Source organism: Theropithecus gelada, chromosome 1 (assembly GCF_003255815.1).
Source record: "Theropithecus gelada isolate Dixy chromosome 1, Tgel_1.0, whole genome shotgun sequence".
Lineage (NCBI taxonomy): Eukaryota > Metazoa > Chordata > Mammalia > Primates > Cercopithecidae > Theropithecus > Theropithecus gelada.
In genome coordinates this window covers 55,660,486-55,688,418 of record NC_037668.1, presented here as the reverse complement: position 1 = coordinate 55,688,418, position 27,933 = coordinate 55,660,486, and the positions used below count along the sequence as shown (strand labels likewise).

The following is a 27,933-nucleotide window of genomic DNA, read 5'->3' as shown; positions in this document are numbered from 1 at the left end:
ACAGAAAGGTGGATTTTTTCCTTTTTTTTTTTTTTTTTTTTTTTTTTTTTTTTTTTTTTTTTTTTTGAGACGGAGTCTCGATCTGTCACCCAGGCTAGAGTGCAGTGGCCAGATCTCAGCTCACTGCAAGCTCCGCCTCCCGGGTTTATGCCATTCTCCTGCCTCAGCCTCCCGAGTAGCTGGGACTACAGGCGCCCGCCACCTCGCCCGGCTAGTTTTTTGTATTTTTAGTAGAGACAGAGTTTCACCGGGTTAGCCAGGATGGTCTCAATCTCCTGACCTCGTGATCCGCCCGTCTCGGCCTCCCAAAGTGCTGGGATTACAGGCTTGAGCCACCGCGCCTGGCCACAATCAAGCTTTTGAATCACCAGGGTAATAAGTTTTTTTTCCTTTGACTTTTGGGAATTACTGAATAGCTCTGTCCTTAGGGAGTGTATTTTTTATTTATTTTTTTGATACAGTCTTGCTCTGTCGCCAGGCTGGAATGCAGTGGGGCAGTCTTGGCTCACTGCAATCTCCACCTCCTAGGTTCTAGCAGTTCCCCTGCCTCAGCCTCCCAAGTAGCTGGGACTACAGGTGTATGCCACCATGCCCGGCTAATTTTTTGTATTTTAGTAGAGATGGGGTTTCACCATGTTGGCCAGGATGGTCTCGATCTCCTGACCTTGTGATCCACCTGCCTTGGCCTCCTAAAGTGCTAGGGTTACAGGCGTGAGCCACCGCACACTCTCAGGGAGATTATTTATAATCAAGAGCCTTATGTGTGTTCTTCCTGACGTCCTGGAGTGAAATAAGCAGCTGTTAAGGCCACTGTTACTGAGGCCAGAACCTTTTGTGGGACTAGTGGCTGCAGCTTTGGTGAGTGTATAGTACTGTACAGTGTCATCGGTAACAAAATGTTTAATGTTCTAAAATATGATTTCTCTTGAACATCAGAAATGTTAGAGTTTTGCTCTTGTTACCCAAGCTGGAGTGCAGTGGTGTAATCTCAGCTCACTGCAACCTTCACCTCCTGGGTTCAGGTGATTCTCCTGCCTGAATTCTCCTGCCCAGCTAATTTTTACATTTTTAATAGAGACAGGGTTTCACCATGTTCATCAGGCTGGTCTCGAACTCCTGACCTCACGTGATCCACCCACCCCAGCCTCTCAAAGTGCTGGGCTTACAGGTGTGAGCCACTACGTCCGGCCGAGTTTTGTTTCTCTATGTATTTTATATTGTTGTTTGGTATGTACCAGTAACTAAAATTTGCTAGTTGAGGTTGTGTGAAATGTCTTAGTTTTGGGATAGGGTTTTGTCCAGAGATCTTAAGAACTTTGGGTTTATAATGGTCATTCTGCTGAAGTAAGGTGGCCTGTGTTCTCGACATAGCTTTGTCACTGAAACAGCCCAAAACCTCACATTGCTCTTGGCTGGGCTTTGGTTACTTTAGCTGTGTAACAGAGATATTTATGTCTTTCCCCACAGCCGTGCCCACAGTCTGATCTGTGTGTTTTAGAATGAGACATTCATGAAAATACTTTGAGCCCTTTCCAGACAGCCATCTTTGTAGACTTCTAGGGGAACTGATTTACTATATATGCTTGCTTCTGTGGGGAGATGCCATCTTGTATGGTTAATTCAGTCTATAAGTATCATATAAATAATATGATCTGGTTTTCCTCCTAGGAAACGACAAAGGGAAGAAGAGATTGAAGCTCAAGAAAAAGCCAAACGGGAAAGAGAGTGGCAGAAAAACTTTGAGGTAAATTTCTAAGGTGGCCAGGGATTCTAATTCCAGAATAAGGCAATTTGGTTCCTGCGGCACTCCCAGGACTGAGTTGGGTAGTCAGAGGGAAGTGGGATATGTGGGGAAGAGTGGGAGCTGTGAAGAATGAGATTGGTCTTGGCTCAGCCTCCTGTAAACTCTGTAGCGTTGGCAAGGGCAATGAGGATCCTGGAATGGCTTTTTAAAAAATTATTACTATTTTTTTTTTTTTTTAAGACAAGAGTCTCGCTCTGTTGCCCAGGCTGGAGTGCAGTGGCGCTATCTCGGCTCACTGCAATCTCCGCCTCCCGGGTTCATGCCATTCTCCTGCCTCAACCTCCCGAGTAGCTGGGACTACAGGCGCCTGCCACCACGCCCGGCTAATTTTTTTGTTTTTTTAGTAGAGACAGGGTTTCACCACGTTAGCCAGGATGGTCTCGATCTCCTGACTTCGTGATCCGCCTGCCTCTGCCTCCCAAAGTGCTGGGATTACAGGCGTGAGCCACCGCGCCCAGCCTAAAAAATTATTTTTTAAAATTATTGTTTAATTTATTTTTACAGCACACTAACAGTTTGACCCTGAATGGTTTTTTAGATTGTAGTAGGCACAGCTGCCCAGTGGGCTCAAGAAAAATGGATTGCACTTTTAATTTAGGGGATAAACATAGAGTATTGCCCTGCTTGGAGATCTGTTAGTAGACGCTGAAGTTCTTGTGGCCCCAGTGTCCTGCCTACAGAGAGAGTTAGAACTTTTGAACTTGACTCTTCTTTGACACCCTGGTTATATCCTTCAGGTGGCTGGCCAGAAGGATTGTGGCAACATTTGGTCTTTTCTTCTATAGGATTTAGGACTCATGGTTAGGGGCTGGCTAATCAGAGTTGATGACTTTGTTTCTGTTCCACTTTATGTATGGAAAGAGAAAAAATGGTAATGAGGTAGAGGTCCTAGTGGCCATCCCTACACAACTGGCTAGGCATTGTACTGGCTTTGGAGCAGCCATCCAAGTTTTGGGGGGCAGCAGAAAGATGTAGTGGAAAGAGTAGCTGTACTGCTAGCTAGCTCTATGGCTTTGAGAAAATCATTTAACCTTTTTGAGCCTCAGTGTTATTTGTGAAGCACTGGTAGCAGTACACACCATAGTCGGGTTTGGGGAAGATTAGAAATACCATATGCTGTCCAGGCACCGTGGCTTACGCCTGAAATCCCAGCACTTTGGTAGGCCGAGGAGGGTGGATCACGAGGTCAGGAGATCGAAACCATCCTGGCTAACGTGGTGAAACCCTGTCTCTACTAAAAATACAAAAAATTAGCCAGGCCTTGTGGCGGGCGCCTGTAGTCCCAGCTACTTGGGAGGCTGAGGCAGGAGAATGGGATGAAGCCGGGAGGTGGAGGTTGCAGTGAGCTGAGATCACGCCACTGTACTCCAGCCTGGGCGACAGAGCAAGACTCCGTCTCACCATCTCACAAAAAAAAACCCAAAAAAAAAACCAAAAAAAGAAATACCATATGCTACACGTCTATCCTTGAGGTCCCAAGAAATAGGGCCTCGGTGTTGTGATGATGATTACTCATTTTGTCCTCCTCTTCCAACCTGCAGCTCATCCTGCTTTCTAGGGGTGCTGTGACACTTTCTCAGGCCCATGGGAGTAGGAAGAAAGCTCTATTCTACTCTTTTTTTTTTTTTTTTTTGAGACGGAGTTTCGTTCTTGTTGCTCAGGCTGAAGTACAATGGTGTGATCTCGGCTCACTGCAACCTCCGCCTCCTGGATTCAAGTGATTCTCCTGCCTCAGCCTCCCAAGTAACTGGGATTACAGGCATGCGCCACTGTGCCTGGCTAAGTTTTTATATTTTTAGTAGAGATGGGGTTTCTCCATGTTGGTCAGGCTGGTCTCGAACTCCCAACCTCAGGTGATCCACCTGCCGTGTGAGCCACCATGCCCAGCCTATGCTACTCTTTTTTCTTTTTTTCTTTCTTTTTTTTTTGATATGAAGTCTCGCTCTTGTTGTCCAGGCTGGAGTGCAGTGGCCTGGTCTTGGCCCACTGCAACCTCTGCCTCCCAGGTTCAAGTGATTCTCCTGCCTCAGCCTCCTGAGTAGCTGGGATTACAGGCACCTGCCACCATGCCTGGCTAATTTTTGTATTTTTATTAGAGACAGGGTTTCACCATGTTGGCCAGGCTGGTCTTGAACTCCTGACCTCAGGTGATCTGCCCGCCTCGGCCTCCCAAAGTGCTGGGATTATAGGTATGAGCCACTGCGCCTGGCCAGCTCTATTCTACTCTTGGATTATTCCAGGGGACTGAACTGAGCTGGGCTACAGGAGGGTGGATGGATGGCAGAGCAGGTTTAGGCCTTTCCACTCGTTAAGTGGTCTCCTCACCTCAAACTTCTTTTGTACTTAGGAAAGTCGAGATGGTCGTGTGGACAGCTGGCGAAACTTCCAAGCCAATACAAAGGGGAAGAAAGAGAAGAAAAATCGGACCTTCCTGAGACCACCGAAAGTAAAAATGGAGCAGCGTGAGTGACCACCCAGGTCACAGGCACAGAACCTTCCTCCTGCTATCTCCCTTCCTGCTTCGAAGGACTCATTCTTTCCTCCCACTTCCACCCCAACATAGAGTAGAATTTGCTTTTTAGTCCATTTTGTTTTCAATACAATTTAATATTGATCAGAGTAATTCTTTTGTACATTGAAATGAGGGGCTTGGTTTAAAAAAAGACCTTCCCCTCTCCCTGCCCCTAGAACAACCAGGATTGGAAGGTGCCACCACTGGTGCTGCCTTCTCTCCCCACAGCCTGTCACTCAGTGTTTTGTACTTCACTGAATTGTGATGGTTAGAAACTTCGTGGATAGTTTGTGGAAATCATCCGATTAAACATATTGCTTAAAATGGTGTTGCTGTGACTTCAGAGACAAGCCTGGAAGGGGCACCTTAGGAAGCCCCTTCGCTTCAGTTGCTGGCTTCTGGGTGTGCTCCCTTCGAAGGCCCAGATGAGACAGGGAACACTTGTGGGCACACAGAGCGGCATCTGATGCCCTGATGCCCTGTGGTGTTTGGCATGTGCCCCCGTCTACTGACCAATCAGCGTGGCATGAGGTCCACGCCACCCAAACCTTTCACTTTCCAAAGAGCTAGCCGTCCTCCACCCAGTACCATGTCCTAGCCTGTCTGCATTTGTTAGTGGTAATATTCTTTATGTATAATAAATTTTTATACCCAAGCCATTGATGTACTCTTCCTTGTACTCTCCCTTGTGGGTCCCTTATCTGGCTTGGCCCAACCCCAAAATGCTTTGGGGTTGGACAGACCTGGCTGAACCTTAGTTTCTTCATCTACAAAATGGGAATATAAATTACTGTGGCAGCTTTTAGGGAGGATTTGCCATGGCATATACGAGATAGCTACCACAGTGCTCCTTGGGTATTGCCCATATACTATTATTTCTGTGTAAAATGAAGATACTGATTGTTTTGAGGATTAAATGAAGTAATATATGAAAGCGTCCAGCTCATAGTCTATGCCTAGACGTCCTGCTTGCTTTCAGGGACGGAATCAGCCCTTGGGAGGGGCCTAAAGTGAGAAGTGGAAAGGTGACACTTGAAATGTGAAGATAAAGGAAACTAGGTGACTCAAAACTAGACTTTGCTTTTTGCAATGTCTTGTAGATGAGTAAACAGGCACCATGACTACGAAAGGCACCGTGTCTTTTAGTATCATGAGAAGTGCAACTTTCCTTTCTCTGTGGGAGAGGACAGAGGCTTGGGTGTCTTACTGTCCTTCCAAGTACAGCTGAGCACGTCCAAACCACACATGAAGTAGAGCACAGAGGTGGGTGGGTGGGTGGGTAGGTGTGCCTCTGGCTAAACTGGACCAAAGCAGAGGAAGGAAATGTTTAGTTGCCCTGCAAAAGTGATACATGCCGTGAGGTAATGCAGGCTGTCCTGCCAAGGGGGGCAGTGATTATCTTTTCTAGCCAGGCAAAGCAAAGCGACCCCCGTTTCAGTCCAGGATGTGGGTGCACACACCCCTTCCTTAGAGATTAAGTGGTGGTTGTTCAGTTCAGCCATCTACAAACTTACCTTTACCCTCAAGGAGGCTGTGCCAGCAATTAGCTATGGGTATTAGTTCTCACACTGCTATGAAGAACTACCTGAGACTGGGTAGTTTATAAAGAAAAGAGGTTTAATTGACTCATGGTTTTGCAGGCTGTACAGGAAGCATGGCTGGGGAGGCCTCAGGAAACTTAGAGTTGTGGCAGAAGGTGAAGAGGAAGGAGGCACATCTTACCTGGCCAGAGCAGGAGGAAGAGAGCACAGGGAGAGGTGCTATACACTTGTAAACAACCAGATCTCACTATCACGAGATACTGATAGACAAGGAGGACTCACTATCCCAAGAACAGCAAAGGGGGCGGCCCTTATGATCCAATCACCTCTTATCAGGCCCCTCCTCCAACATGGGGGATTACAACTGGGCATGAGATTGGGGCGGGGACACACATCCAAATCATGTCAGCTGTGTTTATTCACTGAACAAATGTGCTGGTTTAGAAATAAAATGGTGAACACCGCAGGACCCCTGTTGCCTGCCTCACAGCTGGGGCACACGGGCAAGGAGACTGTGTCCACTGCTCTGAGAAGGGGGCCCTTGATCTCATTTTTAGCAGCCAGGGAATGTTTCCTGGAGAAAGTGGCCCTTTTCAAAGCTGGAACCCAGGGGCTGATGCATCAGTTAGGAATGTTTTGGCTGTAAGGAACAACTGGCAAAAAGAGGAATATTTTACTTCCATAAGTGGAGACGGGGTTTCAGGGATTGTTCATGGTGGAATCATTCATTCAGTAATAGCTCCAAGGAAACAGGCTCTTGCTATGCTTCTCTGTCCTCTCTGGAGGGTTTGGCATCTCACAGTTGCAAGAAGGTTCTAGCACCACATCTTATAACAACTACCAAACAGAAACAAATCATCCAGGAAGCAAAATTTTTCCCAGAAGATGTCACTGGTTAGAAAATGGGTCACATGGACACCCCTTGGTAAGTTTGGCTGGGAGAGCTGTGAAGAACAGACGGGCAATACACCAAGCCTTCCTCCTTGGGACTGGACACGTGTTTCCAATAAAAGTTGGTAAAGATGAAAGAATTCCTGCTGGAAAGGCCGGGCGCAGTGGTTCATGCCTGTAATCCCAGCACTTTGGGAGGCCAAGGCGGGTAGATCACGAGGTTAGGAGATAAGACATCCTGGCTAACACGGTGAAACCCTGTATCTACTAAAAATACAAAAAATTAGCCAGATGTGGTAGCAGGCGCCTGTAGTCCCAGCTACTCGGGAGGCTGAGGCAGGAGAATGGCGTGAACCCGGGAGGCGGAGCTTGCAGTGAGCCAAGATCGCACCACTGCACTCCATCCTGGGCGACAGAGTGAAATTCCACCTCGAAAAAAAAAAAAAGAATGCCTGCTGGAAACAATGAACAGTGTCTGGCACAGAAGGGGTGGGACTTGAGGGAAAGGTGTTTCAGTCAGAGGGAATGGTGTGTGCAAAGGCCCAGAGGGTAAGAGAATAGCCCATTCATGGGACTGAACAACATTTGTTATGCCTGGAGCACAGACATGAGGTGAGATGAGACCAGGGAGATCATAATGGCATATTGAGGAATTTGGGTTTCGGTCAGTACATCCTATTTTCCTAGATGGACCAAAGTTTTCCTACTTCCTTTCTGGTGCATTTTAGTGACAGACCCACTGGACAGATCAGCAATGGTCCCAGCCCATTCTCATAACCCTGCTTGGAGCAATCTCTCTGATGACCTGGCTGGGGAGAGGGGTGTGTGCTGGGCATTGACTTGAGGCAGTACAGTCAAGACTGGCCTCCAAGGCAGGGCTGTGGCTATGGCAGTGCCATCCTCTCCCACCCCTTCATCCACAAATAGGTTAAGGGGCACTCTCTAGGTAGGGAAGGCTTGCTGGAGGAGTGCCAGGGCCCAGAGAAAAATGAAAAGCTGGATGAGCCACTTTTCTTGTTTTCTGTAAATAATGGAGCAGATAGGCTCCCCAGCTGTGGAGTTGGCTGGCAAGAGGACCTTTGTGGACAGAGGTGAGGTGGAAGGAGCCAGCCAGGTATGGTTAGAAACCCAGCATGTGGGCCGATAACATCAACTCTGAGCCTCAGCATCCTAGTATGTAAAGTGGGAATTGCACCTTTAAAATGAAGTGTAGGCCGGGCACGGTAGTTCACGCCTGTAACCCAGGCACTTTGAGAGGCTGAGGCAGGCGGATCACTAGAGGTCAGGATTTTGAGACCACCCTGGCCAACATAGTGAAACCTCGTCTCTACTAAAAATATAAAAATTAGCTGGGCATGGTGGCACAGGTGTGGTGGCACGTGCCTGTGTCCCAGCTACTTGGAAAACTGAGGCAGGAGAATCACTTTAACCCGGGAGGTGGAGGTTGCAGTGAGCCAAGATCTTGTGCCACTGCACTCCAGCCTGGGCGACAGAGAGAGACTCCATCTCAAAAAAAAAAAAAAAAAAGAATTGTAACCACTGAAAGATAGCATCAGCTGTTGCCTTTGGCATTCCAGTCACCTGAACCCCCACACCCTATGGCTGTGGCTTCTCAGCTGCTTCCTGGAGCAGCCACAGCCAGCTTCACTTTCTGGCCCCTCCCGCTTCCCTGGGGCCCCAGTGGCAGTAGGAGGAAGTGTGTGGGACGTTGTGGATGGGTCTGGGCCTGCTCTGAGGGTGGAACCTCAAGGAAACAGGATTTGCCCCTCTCCATTTCCTTCCCCCTCTCCCCAACCTCAACCTAGCACATCTGGATCATCTGCCCCTTGCTGGAGGTTATCAGTGCTTCTCACATTAGAATTGGGGGCTTAGAGCTCGACAAGGGCACTGTGAAATGAGTGTAAAAGGGACGTGAAGTCACCCACCTCCTTGAGTTTTCTGCTCTGCCACTCATTAGCATTGTGTCTCTGGCAAGTCATTTCCCCTCTCTGGACTTTAACTGCCTCGTCTGGTAAAATGAGGGTAAAAACACCTTCTGCATTCCTGTTCTGCAAACCAGTGAGATTCTGTTCATGATAAAAAGCAAAAGGAGGCAAACCTTCCCAATGGAGACAATATGCCTGCATGTGGCATCAGACAGACTGGAGTTTGAATCCTGACTCTACTGTGTGTGTTATATCCTGAGGGTTGAGGTCAGGGAAGCCAGGTGCCCAGCACGGCAGGGTGCACAGTGGCTATTCCTCCCTGCCCTACTCCTGCTGGTTGTTCCCTGCTTTAATAAAGGGATGAAAGAGCTGAAGATTGAGGACACACCTGGGAAGCTTGTTAAAAAAACATTTCCTTTTTTTTTTTTTTTTGAGACAGGTTCTTTCTTTGTTGCCCAGGTGGCAGTGCAGTGGCACGATAATCATGGCTCACTGCTGCCTCAACCTCCCGGGCTCAAACTATCCTGCCTCAGCCTCCTGAGTAGCTGTGACCACAGGTGTGCACCACCATGCCTCACTAATGTTTTAATTTATTTTTTGTAGAGATGAGGTCTGTGTTGCTCAGGCTGGTCTCGAACTCCTGAGTTCAAGCAATCCTCCCACCTCAGCCTCCTACAGTGCTAGGATTATAGGCATAAGCCACTGCACCTGGCCTACAAGAACATTTTCTGATCTCCCTGAAGGTTCTGATTCAGGGTAGGGTATGTGTGTGTGTGGTAGGGAGACAGACAGCTGGATCTTTAACAAGCTCCCAACTTCACCTAGCCAGGGCTGGAGCCATCAGGCAGGGACAGCCAGTCCTCCAAGAGGTGGGGGGTGGGTGGAGCTTAGGGTTCTGTCAGTGATGCCATTATTCTAACCACACACCTGTGGCTTAGCGGGGCTGCCAGTCCCCTGGTGGGAGATAGGCAAGCGTAGCTAGAAACAGCCTCTGAAGGATTGGACTCTCCTCTCCTTGGCTTCCTCCGGAGTCCCTCCAAGCCTGTATTGCTCTATGGGCTGCTGCCTTGCAGTCGCCTTGGTGCTTGTTAAAATTTCACTTCCTGGCCCCATCACCAGCACTGCTGTATCAGAATCTTTTTTTTTTTTTTTTTTTTTTTTTTTGAGACGGGTTCTTGCTCTGTCACCGAGGCTGGAGTGCAGTTGTGAAATCATGGCCCACTGCAGCCTCAATCTCCTGGGCCGGAGCGATCCTCCTACCTCAATCTCCCAAACAGCTGGGACTGCAGGTGCGAACTACCACACCTGGCTAATTTTTTTTCTTGGTAGAGATGGGGTCTGGATTTGTTGCCCAGGCTGGTCTCAAACTCCTGGTCTCAAGTGATCCTCTGCCACAGCCTCCCACAATGATGAGATTACAGACATACACCACCACGCCTGGCCTACCTTTATTTAATTAATTAATTTTATTTTATTTTTTTGAGATGGAGTCTCACTCTTGTCACCCAGGCTGGAGTGCAATGGTGCAATCTCAGCTCACTGCAACCTCAGCCTCCTGGGTTCAAGCAATTCTCCTGCCTCAGCCTCCCAAGTAGCTGGGATTACAGGCACTCGCCACCATGCTTGGCTAATTTTTGTAATTTTTAGTAGAGATGGGGTTTCACCATGTTGATCAGGCTGGTCTTGAACTCCTGACCTCGGGTGATCCACCCACCTCAGCCTCCCAAAGTGCTGGGATTACAGGCGTGAGCTGTGCCCAGCTAAAACTTTATTTTTAACAAGTTCTCCAACTGAGTCTGATGTGAGGAAAGGAATTGACCTCTAACCCTGCGACACTCGACAGGAGCTTGGGTAAATAAAGTGGTTTTCATTTACTGAACTCCTGGTATGTACCACTCATCATGCTAAGTGTGAGGTAGGGAGTATGTGTCGCTGTTACAGACTCAGGAAACAGGCTCAGAGAACATTTACTGCAGGGCTCAAGCTGAGGACCAGCGGTCCTGATCTGGCAGATTCTTAGAGTTGGCATTTGAGAATGTCCACCTATGCCTTGGCCCAGTTTGCTTTCCTCTGTTCCCTGACACCTCTGCTCCCTGCTAAGCCCAATATTTTGGTTGTGGTGGGGGGTGGTGGGGAGAGGTATTAATAGAAATAGAGTAACTTTCAGTGCAGAACGTGCAAAGCTGGAGCCCCGGGTGCAGTCCTAGAGGTTTTTGCCAGAACCCTGGTCCTTTGCCTTGGTCAGACAAGGGACTCCTCAGTGCAAGGGTTTGTCTTCTCCCTCAGCCTGGTGGCTATGGAGACAGGGATGGCTTTGTCTCCCTCTCAGCCGGATATGGCTTCAGAAGTCTGAATCTTCTCTTTCCTAGAGGTTGGGCATTTCCAAAGGCAGGTCTGTCTCCTCTCCTGTTGAGGGCACCTGTAGGCAGGGCTTTGTCACACCCATTGTACTGGCCTCCTGTGGGCAAACTGGCTGTGTGTCCCCTAGACAAGGGTGCCTTCTGAAAGCAGCTTTGGGTCTTTTTCATCAACTTGGGGCTCACTGGATTCGGGGCTGTACCCACTGAAGCCCGGGCTCCTGAAGACAGGGCTGTGCCCCATCTCCCCAGGCTGGGGGCTCCTGAAGACAGGGCTGTGCCCCATCTCCCCAGGGCTGTGTCCCCATCTCCTTCAGGCTGGGGACTCCTGAGGACAGGGCTGTGTCCCCATCTCCCCCAGGCTGGCGGCTCCTGAGGACAGAGCTGTGTCCCCATCTCCCCCAGGCTGGCGGCTCCTGAGGGCAGGGCAGGGACTTTCTCTAGGTCAGGGCTCATCTCCCCCTCAGTCAAAGAACCCAGTTCCTCTCTCCTCTACCAGCCCAAGCCCAGCCCTTCCTCCCAGAGGGGCGCAGCATCAGAGGGGTCAAGCCCAGTACTGTGGGATGAGCCGGTGTGCCTGGCTGGATGTGGGTATTCCCGATAACTTTGGTGTTGGGGCCGCACCCCAGGAGCTGGCTTCCTGGTCTCAGCTGCCCTGCCCACCCAGCAGAGTCCGGGGGCAGGCCTTTCCTAATCCTTCGTCCTGCTGCTGCTCATTGGAGGGTAGAGCAGAGTGAGTCACACACCTGCGTCTGGGCCCGTCCTCTGCCTCCTCTCCTCTCATTACCTGCTTCCTGAGCTCCCTGAGAAGTCATCCAGGAGCTCCCCGAGAAGCCGTCCAGGAAACATGCTCTCAGGGCCCCCCCATCTGCTTCAGCCTCTTTGTCACCGCCTGGACCACCATCCCTGCTGTCTCTCAGGTAAGAGGCTGGTGATCTAAGGGAAGGGCTCAGTTGCGGCTGCTTTGTCTAGCTGCCCTGCAGAATCCTCAAGGCTGCTCAGATTCCGGAAGGGTCCGCAGAGCTAGGTAATGTCTGGTTTCCCTCCTGTTGGCACCCCCTCAAGGACACATGGCCCGTCTTTGTTGCCCACAGACACAGCACAAGCCTCCCACCCCTCAGGGTCATTCACACACACTCACCAACAGACGCGGCACCCCTCACTCACCACACAAAACACATCTGCGTCACCCGCAGAACCCCTTCACCACACACAACAGACCCTCATCATCCACAGATACAACCCATGACCCTCCCTATACACATACACGAACGGCACCAATGGACAATATTGCCTCACGTGATGCAGATCCTAACCCAGGAGAAAACATCCTTACAGACACACAACATGCACAACCGCACGGACAGACGCACACCCCAACCCGGAAGACCCTCCACCCACTCACTGCAAACAAACTCACTCCGCAAGGTCTCACAAATATCTTCCTACACACACACACACACACACACATACACACACACAGAGCAATGCAACCACCTGTACATATCAGAACTCCCCTTCCCCCAGATGCGCCCGCCCTACTGTTCAGTCAGTAGGTCAGTAACCCCATTCCCACTTCTCACCCTCTCGAGCTCATGCACTGGCAGCCAGGGCCACACAGCGGAGCAAGAAGGGCAGAGCTGAGCCAGGGGTCCCAGTCGCGCCAAAGAGCATGACAGGAGAGGCTAGCGCTCCCAGCTGTTTCAGTGCTGCTTCCTATAGCCCTAGGACTTAGAGCACACTGATAATAAAAACATGGGTGGATCACCTGAGGTCAGGAGTTCCAGACCAGCCTGGCCAACATGGTGAAACCTTGTTTCTACTAAAAACACAAAAATTAGCCGGGTGTGGTGGCAGGTGCCTGTAATCCCAGCTACTCAGGAAGTTGAGGCAGGAGAATCACTTCAACCCAGGAGGCGGAGGTTACAGTGAGCTGAGATCCCAGCACTGTACTCCAGCCTGGGCACAGAGGGAGACTCTGTCTCAAAAACAAAAACAAAAACAAAAACAAGAACAAAAAAACCCCCAGCTACCAGCATTTACTACATGCCTCCTGGGAGGCAAACACCATGCTCAAGGCTTTTACAAGCATTATCTTTTTTTTTTTTTTTTCTTTTTGAGACGGAGTTTTGCTTTCATTGCCCAGGCCGGAGTGCAATGGTGCGATCTTGGCTCACTGCAACCTCCGCCTCCCAGTTTCAAGCGAGTCTCCTGCCTCAGACTTCCAAGTAGCTGGGATTACAGGCACGTGCCACCATGCCCAGCTAATTTTGTATTTTTGCAGAGATGGGGTTTCTCCATGTTGGTTAGGCTGGTCTCGAACTCCTGACTTCAGGTGATCCACCCGCCTCAGTATCCCAAAGTGCTAGGATTACAGGCGTGAGCCACTGCGCTTGGCCATAAGTATTATCTTATGCAGTTGTGTAAAACCTTTATGAAGTAGGTATTATTATCTTCATTTTACAGCTATGGAAATAGGCTCAGAGAGGTTAAGAAACTTGCCTAATGCACCACAGCTAAGAGGCTGTAATGAAATTTAAACTTAGGTGAGTCTGGTCCCAGAGTCTACCTTTCTTTTTTTTAAATGTTTTACTATTTATTTATTGAGACACAATCTTACTCTGTCATCTAGGTTGGAGGGCAGCGGCGGCATGATCTCAGCTCACGGCAGCCTGGACATTCCAGGCTCAAACGATCCTCCCGCCTCAGTCCCTTCATGAGTAATTGTGACCACAGGAACGCACCACCATGACCAGCTAATTTTTATATTTTTTTGTAGAGACAGGGTTTCGTCATGTTGCCTAGGCTGGTTTTGAACTCCTGAACTCAAGCAATCTTCTTGCCTTGGCCTCTCAGAGTGCTGGGATTGCAGCAGGCATGAGCCGCTGCACCTGGCCTCGTGCTTCTTTTTTTAATTAAAAAAAAAAAAATGAGAGGTAACAAATTAGCAAGTTAAAAGTTCAATAGATATAAAAGAGTACATAGAGAAAAGATACTCTCCTATCCTTGTTCTCCAACCACCCTATCTCCCTCTTAGAGGAAGCCTGAGTTACTCTAGAAGACCTCTCTCTCTCTCTGTCTCTCTCTCTCTCTCTTTTTTTTTCTTTTTTCTTTTTGTAGAGATGAGGTCTCACTGTGTTGCCCAGGCTAGTCTCAAACTCCTGGGCTCAAGTGGTCCACCCGCCCTGGCCTCCCAAAATGCTTGGACTACGGGAGTACACCACTGCGCCCGGCTGGAGACCTTTCTTTTAACCACTGAGTTAGTTGGTTATGACAGTTACATTTCATACCAATGTCATAGCTTTCTAGTCTATAAAGAGTGCCCAGGCTCTGTGGGCTTTCCCAGGCCCTCCCCTGCCCAGGCAAAGCCAGTGGCCTCAATTAGGCTTCTTCCAACTTAAGTCCTCTGCTGCCCTAAACCTCTAGGGACCTCTCTTCCTTTGAATTTCCTGGTCTGGATTGTTCTCCCTGTCAGGCCTCCCCCGCGAGGCCTGGCCACATCTCTGAGGCTTCCTCTCAGGATACAGTGCATGCCAAGGTGACCTTTCTTACAAGATAGGGAGCGGAGCAGTTCTTGCTTTGCTCCCGAGCTGAAGAGGGAGGGCCAGCAGGACTCAGTCCTGAGCAAGGGAGGGAAAGGATGAGGGAGAGGAAGAGGAAGAGGAGAGGAGAAGAGAGACGAGAATGATAGTGGCCAGGCGTTGTCCTTTACTGGCCTAATCCCATTGTGAGGATGGCGGTGCTTCACAGATGAAGACTCTGAGGCTCAGGGAGGCCCAGGGACTTGTCCAAGGTGACACCGTTGTGAAGTGGCAGAGGTGAGATTTAAACTCCCAGAGTTTGAGGAAAGATGTGAGAGAGAGGGAGAGAGAGCCCAAGAGAGAAGCTGAGGTTGTGGTGAGGAGGAAGAGAAGATTCGGGGCCGTCCATCCCCAGGAGTCTCCCTGGGAACTTGCTGCCTAAGTAACTTTTGGGCTCTCAGAGACCTCTGGTTTTAGAGCAGTCCCCTTCCTCCCGTGACTCTTTCTCTATTCTGTTCTTTTGCACTATTGTCTGTCCTTGGTATTGTCTATACCACCCCTTCTTAACTACTACAACTTAATGGCAAGCCTGATAGACGATGTGGCATATTCCTGGACTTTTCACTTTCTCATTCTCCACATTCTCTTTGCCAATCTCAGGCTTGTGTATTTATCTTATAGAATACAAGATAAATATAATCTGTAGAATAATATTACAAAACAGTTGTGTATCCACTGCAGTGTTAAATATTACAGATATAATAATAGCCTCCTGGCCGGGCGCGGTGGCTCACGCCTGTAATCTCAGCACTTTGGGAGGCCAGGGCGGGTGGATCACGAGGTCAGGAGATCGAGACCATCCTGGCTAACAGGGTGAAACCCCGTCTCTACTAAAAATACAAAAAAAAAATTAGTTGGGCATGGTGACGGGCACCTGTAGTCCCAGCTACTCGGGAAGCTGAGGCAGGAGAATGGCACGAACCAGGGAGGTGGAGCTTGCAGTGAGCCGAGATCGCGCCACTGTACTCCAGCCTGGGAGACAGAGCGAGACTCCATCTCAAAAAAAAAAAAAAAAAAAGAAGCCTACTGTGTATTCACACTCATTCCACCCCCTTTCTCAGAGGTAATCATATCCTGAATTTGTCTTTATATATGGATGCATGTGTATTGCATTCTCCAACATAATACTGTGTTAAGAAATGTTATCTGGCCAGGCACAGTGGCTCATGCCTATAATCCCAGCACTTTCAGGCCGAGGCGGGCAGATCACCTGAGGTTGGGAGTTTGAGACCAGCGTGACCAACATGGAGAAACCCCATCTCTACTAAAAATACAAAATTAGCCAGGTGTGGTGGTGCATGACCGTAACCCTAGCTACTTGTGAGGCTGAGGCAGGAGAATCGCTTGAACCCGGGAGGCGGAGGTTGCGGTGAGCCGAGATTATGCCACTGCACTCCAGCCTGGGTGACAGAGTGAAACTCCATCTCAGTGGTGTGCACCTGTGGTCTTTGCTACTCAGGAGGCTGAGGTGGGAGGATGCCTTGAGCCCAGGAGGTGGAGGTTGTAGTGAACCGAGATCATGCCACTGCACTCCAGCCTGAAGTTCATGAGCTTGTCTCAAATAAATGAACTTGTATCAAAAAGTATAATTCATCCTCTGCAATATACTTTTTTAGTATCGCATTATGTTTATTTATATTTATTTATTTATTTAAAATGGAATCTCACTCTGTTGCCCAGGTTGGATTGCAGGGGCACCGTCTTGGCTCACTGCAACCGCTACCTCCTGGGTTCAAGCGATTCTCCTGCCTCAGCCTCCTGAGTAGCTGGGACTACAGGAGTGTGCCACCATGCCTGGCTAATTTTTGTTTTAAAAAGTAGAGACGGGGTTTTACCATATAGAACAGGCTGGTCTCGAACTCCTGACCTTGTGATCTGCCTGCCTCGGCCTCCCAAAGTACTGAGATTACAAGTGTGAGCCACCGTGCCCGGCCGCATTATGTTTATTATCCTTGTTATTATATGCAGCTCTTTTCATTTTAATATATGTACAGGATCACACTGAAGAACCATACAAATGTCTGTTTCCTTATTTCTGTGTTTAATATTTTTGGTAAATACCTATGAAAAATGTGCACATTTTCAACTTTATTATACAATTATTATTTTTTATTATTTTATTTTTCTTTTAATTGGCATGTCATCTGGCAAGCATTTATTATGAAAGTAACTTCCAAAACAGTAGTGGCAGTTGCACTGTCTTTTGGCAAGGTAGTAAGAGTTTCCATTGCTCTGTATGCTCTCCAGTATTTGGAATTGCCAGACTTGAATTTCTTCCATTCAGGTGGATGGTGATTGTTTTAACTTAGGCTCCTGATTTCCTGAAATGTTGACTATATTTTTATATTTCTTGCTCATTTGGGCTTTTCCTTCTGTGAATTGCCTATTTCTTTCTTGACTCATTTTTCTATTGGGTTTTTCTTCAGTTGACTTATAAAATTTATATTATATAACGCCTGAAAATTCTTTGTTGCATGTGTTGCAAATATCTTCTCCTGTTTTGTGACTCTTCATCAGTTTTTGTTTTTTGGGTTTTTTTTAGATGGAGTTTAGCTCTTGTTGCCCAGGCTGGAGTGCAAAGGCGCGATCTCCCGGAGTCTTCCACCTCTAGGATTCAAGTGATTCTCCTGCCTCAGCCTGCCGAATAGCTGGGATTACAGGGGCCTGCCACCACACCCAGATAATTTTTTGTATTTTAGTAGAGTTTCACCACGTTGGCTGTGCTGGTCTTTAACTCCTGACCTCAAGTGATCCACATGCCTTGGCCTCCCAAAGTGCTAGCATACAGGCATGAGCCACTGTGCCCAGACTGTTTGTTTTTTGAGACAGAGTCCCCCTCTGTCACCCAGGCTGGTGTGCAGTGGCAAAATCTTGGCTCAGTGCAACCTCTGCCTCCTGGGCTCAAGTGATTCTCATGTCTCAGCCTCTTAGGTAGCTGGGATTACAGGCATGCTCCACCACGCCAGGCTAGTTTTTGTATTTTTAGTAGAGACGGGGTCTCGATATGTTGTCCAAGTTGGTCTCGAACCCCTGAGTTCAAGCGACCTGCCCGCCTCATCCTCCCAAAGTGCTGGGATTACAGGTGTGAGCCTCATCCCTCCTGGCCATTTTTGTATTTTTAGTAGAGATGGAGTCTTGCTATGTTGCCCAGGCTGGTTTTGAACTCCTGGGCTCAATTGATCTGCCTGCCTCAGCCTCCCAAAGTGCTGGGATTACAGGTGTGAGCCACTGCACCTGGCTGTCATGTTTTACAGTGTCTTTTAATGTAAACAGTTTTCAAATTTCTATGGTCAAATTTATCCAGCTTTTCTTTATTATGTATAATTTCCATGTCTTAATTTAAGAAGTTTTCTTGGCTGGGCATGGTGCTTCACGCCTGTAATCCCAGCTCTTTGGGAGACTGAGGTGGACAGATCACTTGAGGCCAGGAGTTTGAGACCAGCTTGAGCAACATGGCAAAACCCCACCTTTACAAAAAATACATGGTGCCTCTAGTCCTAGCTACTCAGGAGGCTGAAGTGGGAGGATCGCTTGAACCCAGAGACAGAGGTTGCAGTCAGCTGAGACTGCACCACTTCACTCCAGCCTGGGTGATGAGCGGGACTCTGTCTTAAAAAAAAAAAAATTGGGGGGGCCGGGCATGGTGGCTCACACCTGTAATCCCAGCACTTTGGGAGGCCGAGGTGGGCGGATCACAAGGTCAGGAGATTGAGACCATCCTGCTGAACACAGTGAAACCCCGTCTCTACTAAAAATAGAAAAAATTAGCTGGGTGTGGTGGCAAGCGCCTATAGTCCCAGCCACTAGGGAGGCTGAGGCAGGAGAATGACGTGAAGCCAGGAGGCGGAGCTTACAGTGAGCTGAGATGGCGCCACTGCACTCTAGCCTGGGTGACAGAGCGAGACTCCGTCTCAAAAAAAAAAAAATTTTTTTTCTCTCACCCCTAGATCATAAAGATATTCAACTCTATTTTCTTCCAACACTTTGCATATTTTGTTTTTCATGGGTTGTTATTCCATTTGGAATTTAATTCTGGATATGATATGAGAGATCTAATTTTATTATTATTTTTTCCTTAATGGATGGCTAATAACTTGCACTATTAGTGGCTATTAGTAGCTAATATCTACTCTTCTTGATCTGTAATGGCAACTCTGTCTGTCAAGTTTCCATAGATGAGCTCTTTATTTACGGGATCTCTGTTTTGTTCCTTTGCTCTGTTTATTCCTCCTTACTTCAATGAGTAGCCCTTTTCTCATTAGTAAATGGAGGATAGTGTGGGTGGAAGAATACCACAGGGAAAAGAGCATGGGTTTTGGAATCGCTATGATAATATCACTCTGAGGGCCAGGCGAGGTGGCTCACGCCTGTAATCCCAGCACTTTGGGAGGCCGAGGCGGGCAGATCACTTGAACTCAGGAGTTCAAGACCAGCCTGGGCAACATAGCGAGACCCCGTCTGTACAAAAGAAAAAAATACCACCCTGTATTTTATTTATTATTTGTTTATTTATTGATTGATTGACATGGAGTCTCCCTCTGTCACCCAGGCTGGAGTGCAATGGCACGATCTCGGCTCACTGCAATCTCTGCCTCCCAGGTTCAGGCAATCCTCCTGCCTCAGCCTCTGCAGAAGCAAGGATTACAGGTGTGTGCCACCACCCTGGGTTCATTTTTGTATTTTTATTAGAGATACGGTTTCACCATGTTGCCCAGGCTGATCTTGAACTACTGACCTCAGGCGACCCGCCCGCCTCAGCCTACCAAAAATGCTGGGATTACAGGTGTGTGCCACCACGCCCAGCCCCACTCTGTCTTAATACTGTGACTTCAAAGTAAGACTTGACATGTAATATGACAAGTCCTTTCAGGTATCCTTGTTGTTCATATATATGCCCTTGTTCTTCAAAAATTTCTCAGCTACTCTTGGCGCTTTGCTTTTTCATTTGGAATTTTAGAATTAGCCTGTAAATTTTCTGGGAAAACTATTGGGATTTTGATTGCACTAGCTCTGAATTTATAGATTAAATTGGAAAGAATTTGTATTTTGATGATATTGACAGCCTCAAGCATGAATATAGTACATCTACCTGTTTATTTAATTTTTTTTTTAAATAATTTTTGTAATTTCCTTCATCAAGATCTTGCACATCTTGGGGCTGGGCACAGTGGCTCACACCTGTAATCCCAGCACTTTGGGAGGCCGAGGAGGGCAGATCACCTGAGGTCAGGAGTTCCAGACCAGCCTGACCAACATGGTGAAACCCTGTCTCCACTAAAAAAAAAAAAAAAAAAAAAAAAAAATTAACCAGGTATGGTGGTGTGCACCTGTAATCCCAGCTACTGGGGAGGCTGGGGCAGGAGAATTACTTGAACCCAGGAGGGAGAGGTTGCAGTGAGCTGAGACGGTGCCATTGCACTCAAGCCTTGGTGACAGGATAAGGCTCCATCTCAAAGATCTTGCATATCTTTGGCCAAAAAAAGAAAAAACAAAAAAAGCCAAAATAGTTTTCTTGCTGTTATAAGTTGTGTCTTCTTAAAAATATCATTTTCTGTTTAATTGCTTGTTTATAGGAGCATGATTGCTTTCTGCATGTTGATTTTATATCTAGAAATCTTGTTTAAGTGCTGTTTTGGTTCTAATAATTTTTCTATGGAATTGCTGCAATTTTTCTACGTAAATGGTCATACTGTCTGTGAAGATAACAGTTTTGCTTTTCCTTACCAATCTTTGTAATCTTTTTTTTTTTTTTAAGACGAAGTCTTGCTCTGTCGCCCAGGCTGGAGTGCAGTGGCGTGATCTCGGCTCACTGCAAGCTCCGCCTCCTGGGTTCACGCCATTCTCCTGCCTCAGCCTCACGAGTGGCTGGGACTACAGGCTCCCATCACCATGCCCGGCTAATTTTTTTCTATTTTTAGTAGAGATGGGGTTTCACCGAGTTGGCCTGGGTGGTCTTGATCTCCTGAGCTCGTGATCTGCCCACCTCGGCCTCCCGAAGTGCTGGGATTACAGGCGCGAGCCACTGAGCCTGGCCATAACCTTTTTTTCCTTTGATCTGATAGTCTTCACAACATAATAAGGTTGTGATTATTCCTATATGATTATTCCCATTTGCAAATTAGAAAACAGGCTTGAAGAGGTAATTTGGCTTTTTCAAGTTCACACAGAAAGCAGGTAGCATCAAGATTTGAACTCAAGTCTCTGATTCTAAAACCCGTACCCTTTTCCTTATGGTATTCTTTCCCCCACATTATCCTCCATTTGCTGATGAGAAAAGCGATACTCACAGCAAGGAACTGTCCACAACACTCTTGGCAAAGGACAGGTTTTGAGAGCAGAAAGAACCGAACAACCCCTTTATAATAGTTGTGCAGCACTGCCCTAGTTTAGTGTATCTGGGTCCTAATTCCAGCTCTGTTACCTACTAGCTATGTTACTTGGATAAATCACTTCCTCTCTCTAATGTCATTCATTCATTCAATAAGCTTTATCCAGCACCTGCAGTGTGCCAGGCAATGTTCCAGATCTTGGCAATAAACTCAAGGAGATTACAGTCTAGTTGGGGAGAAGATAATGAGCAAAGTAAATAAATAAATAAAATACATGTTATATTAGATGTGATAGGTGCTGTGGAGAAAAGGAAAGCAGGATGAGAGCCTGGGAATGTGGGGGGATGGCTGCAACTTATTAGGGTGGTCAGGAAAGGCCCCAATGAGAAAGTGGCATTTGAGGAAAGACCTAACTTTGAGTGTCTGAGGAAGAGTGGTCCAGGTAGAGAGAACAGCAGGTGCAAAAGGGTGAGGTGAGGCCAGGCACGGTGGCTCACGCCTGTAATCCCAGCACTTTGAAAGGCCAAGGTGGGTGGATCACTTGAGGTTAGGAGTTCGAGACCAGCCTGGCCAACATGGTGAAACCCCGTCTCTACTAAAAATACAAAAATTAGCCAGGCGTGGTGGCGTGTGCCTGTAATGCCAGCTACTTGAGAGGCTGAGGAAGGAGTATCACTGGAACCCAGGAGGAGGAAGTTGCAGTGAGCTGAGATGGCACTATTGAACTCCAGCCTGGGCGACAGAGCGAGACTCTGTCTCAAAAACAAACAAAAAAACAAAAAAGGAAAACAAGAGGGTGAGGTGAGAGTGTGTTGAGGAAGGGCAGGAAGACCAGAACAACTACAGTGGAGGGAGCGAGATGTAGGGGATGAGGTGAGGTCTTACAGGGTCTTGCAGGTGCTTTAAAGGACTTTAACCTCTCCTGTAAGTGAGATGGAAGGCCCTGGGGCGCTTTGAGCAGAGGAGTGATGTGCTGTGACTGATGTTTAATAGTTCAACCACATTGCTGTGTTAAGAACAGACTAGGCCGGGTATGGTGGCTCACGCCTGTAATCCCAGCACTTTGGGAAGCCGAGGTCGGCAGATCACATGAGGTCAGGTGTTCGAGACCAGCCTGGCCAACATGGTGAAAACCCGTCTCTACTAAAAATAAAAAAATCAGCTGGGTGTGGTGGTGCACACCTGTAATCCCAGCTACTTGGGAGGCTGAGGCAGGAGAATCACTTGAACCCAGGAGGTGGAGGTTGGAGTGAGCTGAGATCACGCTACTGCACTCCAGCCTGGGTGACAAAGTGAGACTCCATCTCAAAAAAAAAAAAAAAAAAAAAAAGACTAACGGGATGTGAGTATGGAAGCAGGGAGACAGTGGGGAGGCTGCAATCCAGCGGGGAGGTAGAGGGACTTGGACCGGGGCTGTAGCAGTGGAGGTAGTGAGAAGTGGCAAGATTTTGGATCTATTATCTATCTATCTATCTATCCATCCATCATTTAAAGTTTTTTTTTTTTTTTTTTTTTTTTTGAGATGGAGTCTTGCTCTGTTGCCCAGGCTAGAGTGCAGTGGGGTGATTTTGGCTCACTGCAACCTCTGCCTCCTGGGTTCACGCCATTCTCCTGCCTCAGCCTCCTGAGTAGCTGGAATTAACAGGCACGTGCCACCATGCCCAGCTAATTTTTATATTTTTAGTAGAGACAGGGTTTCACCATGTTGGCCAGGCTGGTCTCGAACTCCTGACTTCGTGATCTGCCTTCCTTGGCCTCCCAAAGTGCTGGGATTACAGGCGTGAGCCACTGCGCCCAGCCCATCATTTAAAATTTAAAGTAAATTTATTTATTTTAAAATTTAAAATAGGTTTGATGAACGAATTTTTAAAATGTCTTATAAACACAAACATAAAGCAACCCCTGGCCTGGCATGGGGGTTCAGATCTGTAATCCCAGCACTTTGGGAGGTCAAGGTGGGTGGATCGTCTGAGGTTAGGAGTTCGAGACCAGCCTGACCAACATAGTGAAACACGTCTCTACTAAAAATATAAAATTAGCTGGGCATGGTGGCACATGCCTGTAATCCAAGCTACTTGGAGACTGAGGCAGGAGGATCATTTGAACCTGGAAGGCAGAGGTTTCAGTGAGCTAAGATCGCACCATTGCACTCCAGCCTGGGCAACAAGAGCAAAACTCCATCTCAAAAAAATAAAAATAAATAAAAAATAAAGCAACCCCTAAAATAAGCAGTCTCCTACTTTCCTGACAATAAGATGTCAAAAGAGATTTTTTTTTTCCCCCTGAGACGGAGTCTCACTCTGTCGCCCAGGCTGGAGTGCAGTGGCACGGTCTCGGCTCACTGCAAGTTCTACCTCCTGGGTCCATGCCATCCTCCTGCCTCAGCCTTCCAAGTAGCTGGGACTACAGGCGCCCGCCACCACACCCGGCTAATTTTTTGTATTTTTAGTAGAGACGGGGTTTCACTGTGTTAGCCAGGAGGGTCTCGATCTCTTGACCTCGTGATTCGCCCACCGCAGCCTCCCAAAGTGCTGGGATTACAGGCGTGAGCCACCTCACCCGGCCAGAAGAGATTTTTTAAAGGCCAACTTGAATATATACAAACTATCAGGAACATAGCTAATACACTAGAGTTTTTCAGTCCCAGCACTATTAACATTTGGAGCCAAATGATTTTTTTTTTGTTGCAGGGGCTGTTCTGTGCATTGTAGTATTTTTAGCCCCATCCCTAGCCTCTCCCTACTAGATGCCAGCAGCACAACCCCACTCCCATCCCATCTGCCAGTTGTCACCACCAAAAATGTCTCTAGTCATGGACAGTTGTCCCCTAGAGGGCAAAATAGCTCCTGGTTGAGAACCTCTGATATAGTAAAATTCCTACCTATTACACACACACATATTTTGGAGACAAGATCTCACTCTGTCACCCAGGCTGGAGTGGCAGTGGTGTAGTCACAGCTCACTGCAGCCTCAACCTGCTGGGCTCAAGTGATCCTCCCACCTCAGCCTCCCGAGTAGCTAGGACTACAGGCGTGCACCACCATGCCCAGCTAATTTTTTCTGTATTTCTTGTAGAGACATGGTTTTACTGGCATGAGACACTGTGCCCAGCCTTACTTATAATATTTAATTTATTCTTTTAATTACTTATATACTTAAATATTTTGGGCAATAGCTCGTTATTTTATAAATACGACTTTTTTGCACTCAAATTTCACAAAACAAATGTATAGGCATCTTTTATGCCAGCATCTTCATTGTTGTTGTAGACCCTTTTCTGTCATTTAACAGAGCTTTCCAAGCTGCATCATTTTCACTTCTGTCTACATTGAATGAGATGCAGCACTTAACATCCCAATAAGATGCTATCACAGGAAAATTACATCCCAAGACACAATTATCCACTACATAATATTGGGACAGTTTTCTTTTTCACTGCTGTTCTGATCTCAAAAGCTGAACAAGTATTGCTTTAAAAAACAAACACAAAATTGAATTTCTTTTAAAAACAAACAGCAAAAAACCCTTTCTTATTTATAAAAAATTGAAAACCACTGGGCCTGGTGGCTCACGCCTGTAATCCCAGCACTTTGGGAGGCTGAAGTGGGTGGATCACTTGAGGTCAGGAGTTCGAGACTAGCCTGGCCAACAAGGTAAAACCCCATCTCTACTAAAAATACAAAAGTTAGCCAGGCATGGTGGCAGGTGCCTGTAATCCCAACTACTCGGGAGGTTGAGGCAGGAGACTCGCTTGAATGCAGAAGACGGAGGTTGCAGGGAGCCGATATCGTGCCATTGCACTCCAGCCTGGGTGACAAAAGGGAGACCCCGTCTCAAAAAAAAAAAGAAAAGAAAAACAAGTGCAACATTACGTTTAAAGATATAATGGATCCTCATGTACCTTTAGCCAGCTTCAACAATTACCAGCACACTTTTTTTTTTTTTTTAAGAGACAGGATCTCACTCTGCCACATAGGCTGGAGTGCAGTGGCATGATCATGGCTCACTGCAGTGAATTTTTTTTTTTTTTTTTTTTTTTTTTGAGACGGAGTCATGCTCTGTCGCCCGGGCTGGAGTGCAGTGGCCGGATCTCAGCTCACTGCAAGCTCCGCCTCCCAGGTTTACGCCGTTCTCCTGCCTCAGCCTCCCGTGTAGCTGGGACTACAGGCACCCGCCACCTCGCCCAGCTAGTTTTTTATATTTTTTAGTAGAGACAGGGTTTCACCGTGTTAGCCAGAATGGTCTCGATCTCCTGACCTCGTGATCCGCCCGTCTCAGCCTCCCAAAGTGCTGGGATTACAGACTTGAGCCACCGTGCCCGGCCACTGCAGTGAATTTTTAAAAGTTTTTGTAGAGGTGGAGTCTGGCTATGTTGTCCAGGCTGGTCTCAAACTCCTGTCCTCCAGTGAGGACCACCTGGACCTCCCAAAGCGCTGGGATTATAGGTATAAGCCACCATGCCTGGCAATCCTCAATTTCTCTTCCTCCTTCCTTCCTTCCTTCCTTCCTTCTCTCTCTCTTTCTTTATTTTTTTTGACTGGGTCTCACTCTGTCACCCAGACTGAGTGCAGTGGTGCAATCTTGGCTCACTGAAATCTCTGCCTCCTGGGTTCAAGCGATTCTCTTGCCTCACCCTCCTGAGTAGCTGGAATTACAAGCATGTGCCACTACACTAAGCTAATTTTAGTACGTTTAGTAGAGACGGGGTTTCAGCATGTTGGCCAGGCTGGTCTCAAACTCCTGACCTCCAGTGATCAGCCTGCCTCGGCCTCCCAAAGTGCTGGGATTACAGGCATGAGCCACCGCGCCCAGCCCAATTTCTTTCTTTTTTTCCCCTCTTGTTTGAATCAGGATCCAAGAAGATTCATGTAGCAATTGGTTGCTATGTCTCTTACTTCTCTTTATTTAAGTAATTAATTTACTTTGAGGTGAGTTCTCACTGTGTTGCCCAGGCTGGTCTCAAACTCCCATGTCAAGTGATCCTCTCACCTCAGCCTCTCAAGGTGCTGGGATTACAGGCGTGAGCTCCTACGCTCGACCTCTTAATTCTCTCTTAATCAATAGTTTCTCCCTATATATTTTTTTTCTTGTTTAGAATTTATTTATTGAAGAAAGCAGGTCGTGTGTTCTGTATGTTTCTAATCATGTGCGTTAGTTGAGTGCATCCCTGTGATTTTATTTCCTTCTGTAATAGGAGTAAACCGGTGGTTAAACTTGCTGATTCTATTTTGGTTTCCTTGGCAAGACTGTTTTATAGGTGGTGTTGTGAATTGTGCACGCTCAAACACAACTTCATCAGAAAAGTTTTCAAACATACACAAAAAGAGAAGGAAGAGTACAAGAAATCCTTGTGGTAGTTTCCTATGGCTGCTATAAGAAGTTACCACAAACTTAGTGGTTTAAAATAACACACGACCGGGCGCGGTGGCTCATGCCTGTAATCCCAGCACTTTGGAAGGCTGAGGCGGGCGGATTGCTTGAGGTCAGGAGTTTGAGATCAGCCTGGACAACATCGTGAGACTGAGATTGCGCCACTGCACTCCAACCTGGGAGACAGAGCGAGACTCCATCTCAAAATAAATAAATAAATAAAAATCAATCAATCAATCAAATAAATATTTTGCCACATTCTCTATTTCTCCCCTCTCTCCCTTCATTCCTCTTCCTTTCTTTTTTCTTCATACTCTGTATCCATCCTTCTTTATTTCTTCTCTTTGTTTTTCTTACTTTCTCTCTTTCTCCTTCCTTTCTTCTTATTTTGCTGTAATATTTTAAAGCAAATTCCACATATATGGACATTTTGTTATATAACTGTAACACCATTATCTCCTAATACTATTATCAAGAATCCCTTAGAATTATCTATATACCAGTTTCTGTGATTTTCTCAGATATGTCTGTCCTGGATATTTTCTGTTTTCTCCTCCAGACCCACTCTGGGAATGGTGGTGCATGGCCAGAGTACACTCCACCCTTCTTCACCCACCTCTGTGCCCCGGAGGCTGCCCTGTATGGACCACATTAATGGTTCCTTTGTTTCTGGTTGGGCTCAGCCAACTGGTGGTGCCGATAAGACGATAAGACATCAGAGGATGGGAGAAGAGAAAGGTTTGAGTATTTATTTCCTGGTTCCCTCCCTGCCAGTTGCAGGATCAGCTGCAACTTCTTTTTTTTTTTTTTTTTTTTTTTGAGACAGAATCTCGCTCTGTTGCCCAGGCTGGAGAGCAGTGGCTTGATCTCAGCTCACTGCAACCTCTGCCTCCCACGTTCAAGCAATTCTCCTGCCTCAGCCTCCCAGGAAGCTGGGATTACAGGCGTGTGCCACCACGCCCAGCTGATTTTTATATTTTTAGTAGAAACAGGGTTTCACCATTTGGCCAGGCTGGTCTCAAACTCCTGACCTCAAGTGATCTGCCTGCCTCGGCCTCCCAAAGTGCTGGGATTACAGGCATGAGCCACCATGTTTGGCCTCTGAAATCTCTTTTAATCTGGAAGAATCTCCTCCCTGTTTCTTGTGTGCTTTTATTTCATTTTATTTTTAACTTTTTTTTGTTTTGTTTTGTGTTATAGAGACAGGGTCTCCCTGTTTTGCCCAGGTTGGTCTCAAACTCCTGGGCTCAAGGGATCCGTCCGCCTCAGCTTCCCAAAGTGTTGGGATTACAGGCATGAGCCACTGAGCCTGGCCCTGTGTTTGTTTCTGTGTTCATACGGTTGATTTCGGGAGAGAACTGGCTTCGTTGTCCAGTAGAATGTTCTATATTCTGGAATTGGCTGATTTCTTCCTTGTGAGGTCCTTTAATTTATTCCTCTGTCCCCTGTATTTTCTGAAAACTGAGGTTAGACCTAAAGGCTTTATTAGATTCAAATTTGGACATATTTGCTTGTTTTTTTTTTTTTTTTCCACCCAGGCTGGAGTACAACAGCACCATCTCAGCTCACTGCAACCTCCGCCTCCTGGGTTCAAGCAATTCTCATGCCGCAACCTCCCAAGTT

The 27,933-nt window shown here is 47.3% G+C and overlaps 2 protein-coding genes across 4 annotated transcripts in view; both read left to right on the top strand.

Annotated features, from left to right (window-relative positions):
- DNAJC8 (DnaJ heat shock protein family (Hsp40) member C8) overlaps positions 1–4,971 on the top strand; it is a 36,156-nt gene extending 31,185 nt beyond the window's left edge. Inside the window, exons 10-11 of the mRNA XM_025377980.1 lie at positions 1,669–1,744; positions 4,152–4,971. Coding sequence (XP_025233765.1) covers positions 1,669–1,744; positions 4,152–4,274 — 199 coding nt within the window. The 3' untranslated portion in view covers positions 4,275–4,971. The remainder of the gene's footprint in view (positions 1–1,668; positions 1,745–4,151) is intronic.
- PTAFR (platelet activating factor receptor) overlaps positions 1–27,933 on the top strand; it is a 64,397-nt gene that overhangs the window by 506 nt on the left and 35,958 nt on the right. The window contains exons 2-5 of one of the 3 annotated variants that reach the window (XM_025377974.1): positions 1,669–1,744; positions 4,152–4,266; positions 5,296–5,375; positions 5,957–6,073. The gene's annotated coding sequence lies outside the window, so the exon portion shown is untranslated. Of the gene's footprint in view, positions 1–1,668; positions 1,745–4,151; positions 4,267–5,295; positions 5,376–5,956; positions 6,074–11,735; positions 11,951–27,933 lie in introns of those variants that run through there. The other 2 variants (XM_025377975.1, XM_025377977.1) reach the window with 2 other exon arrangements.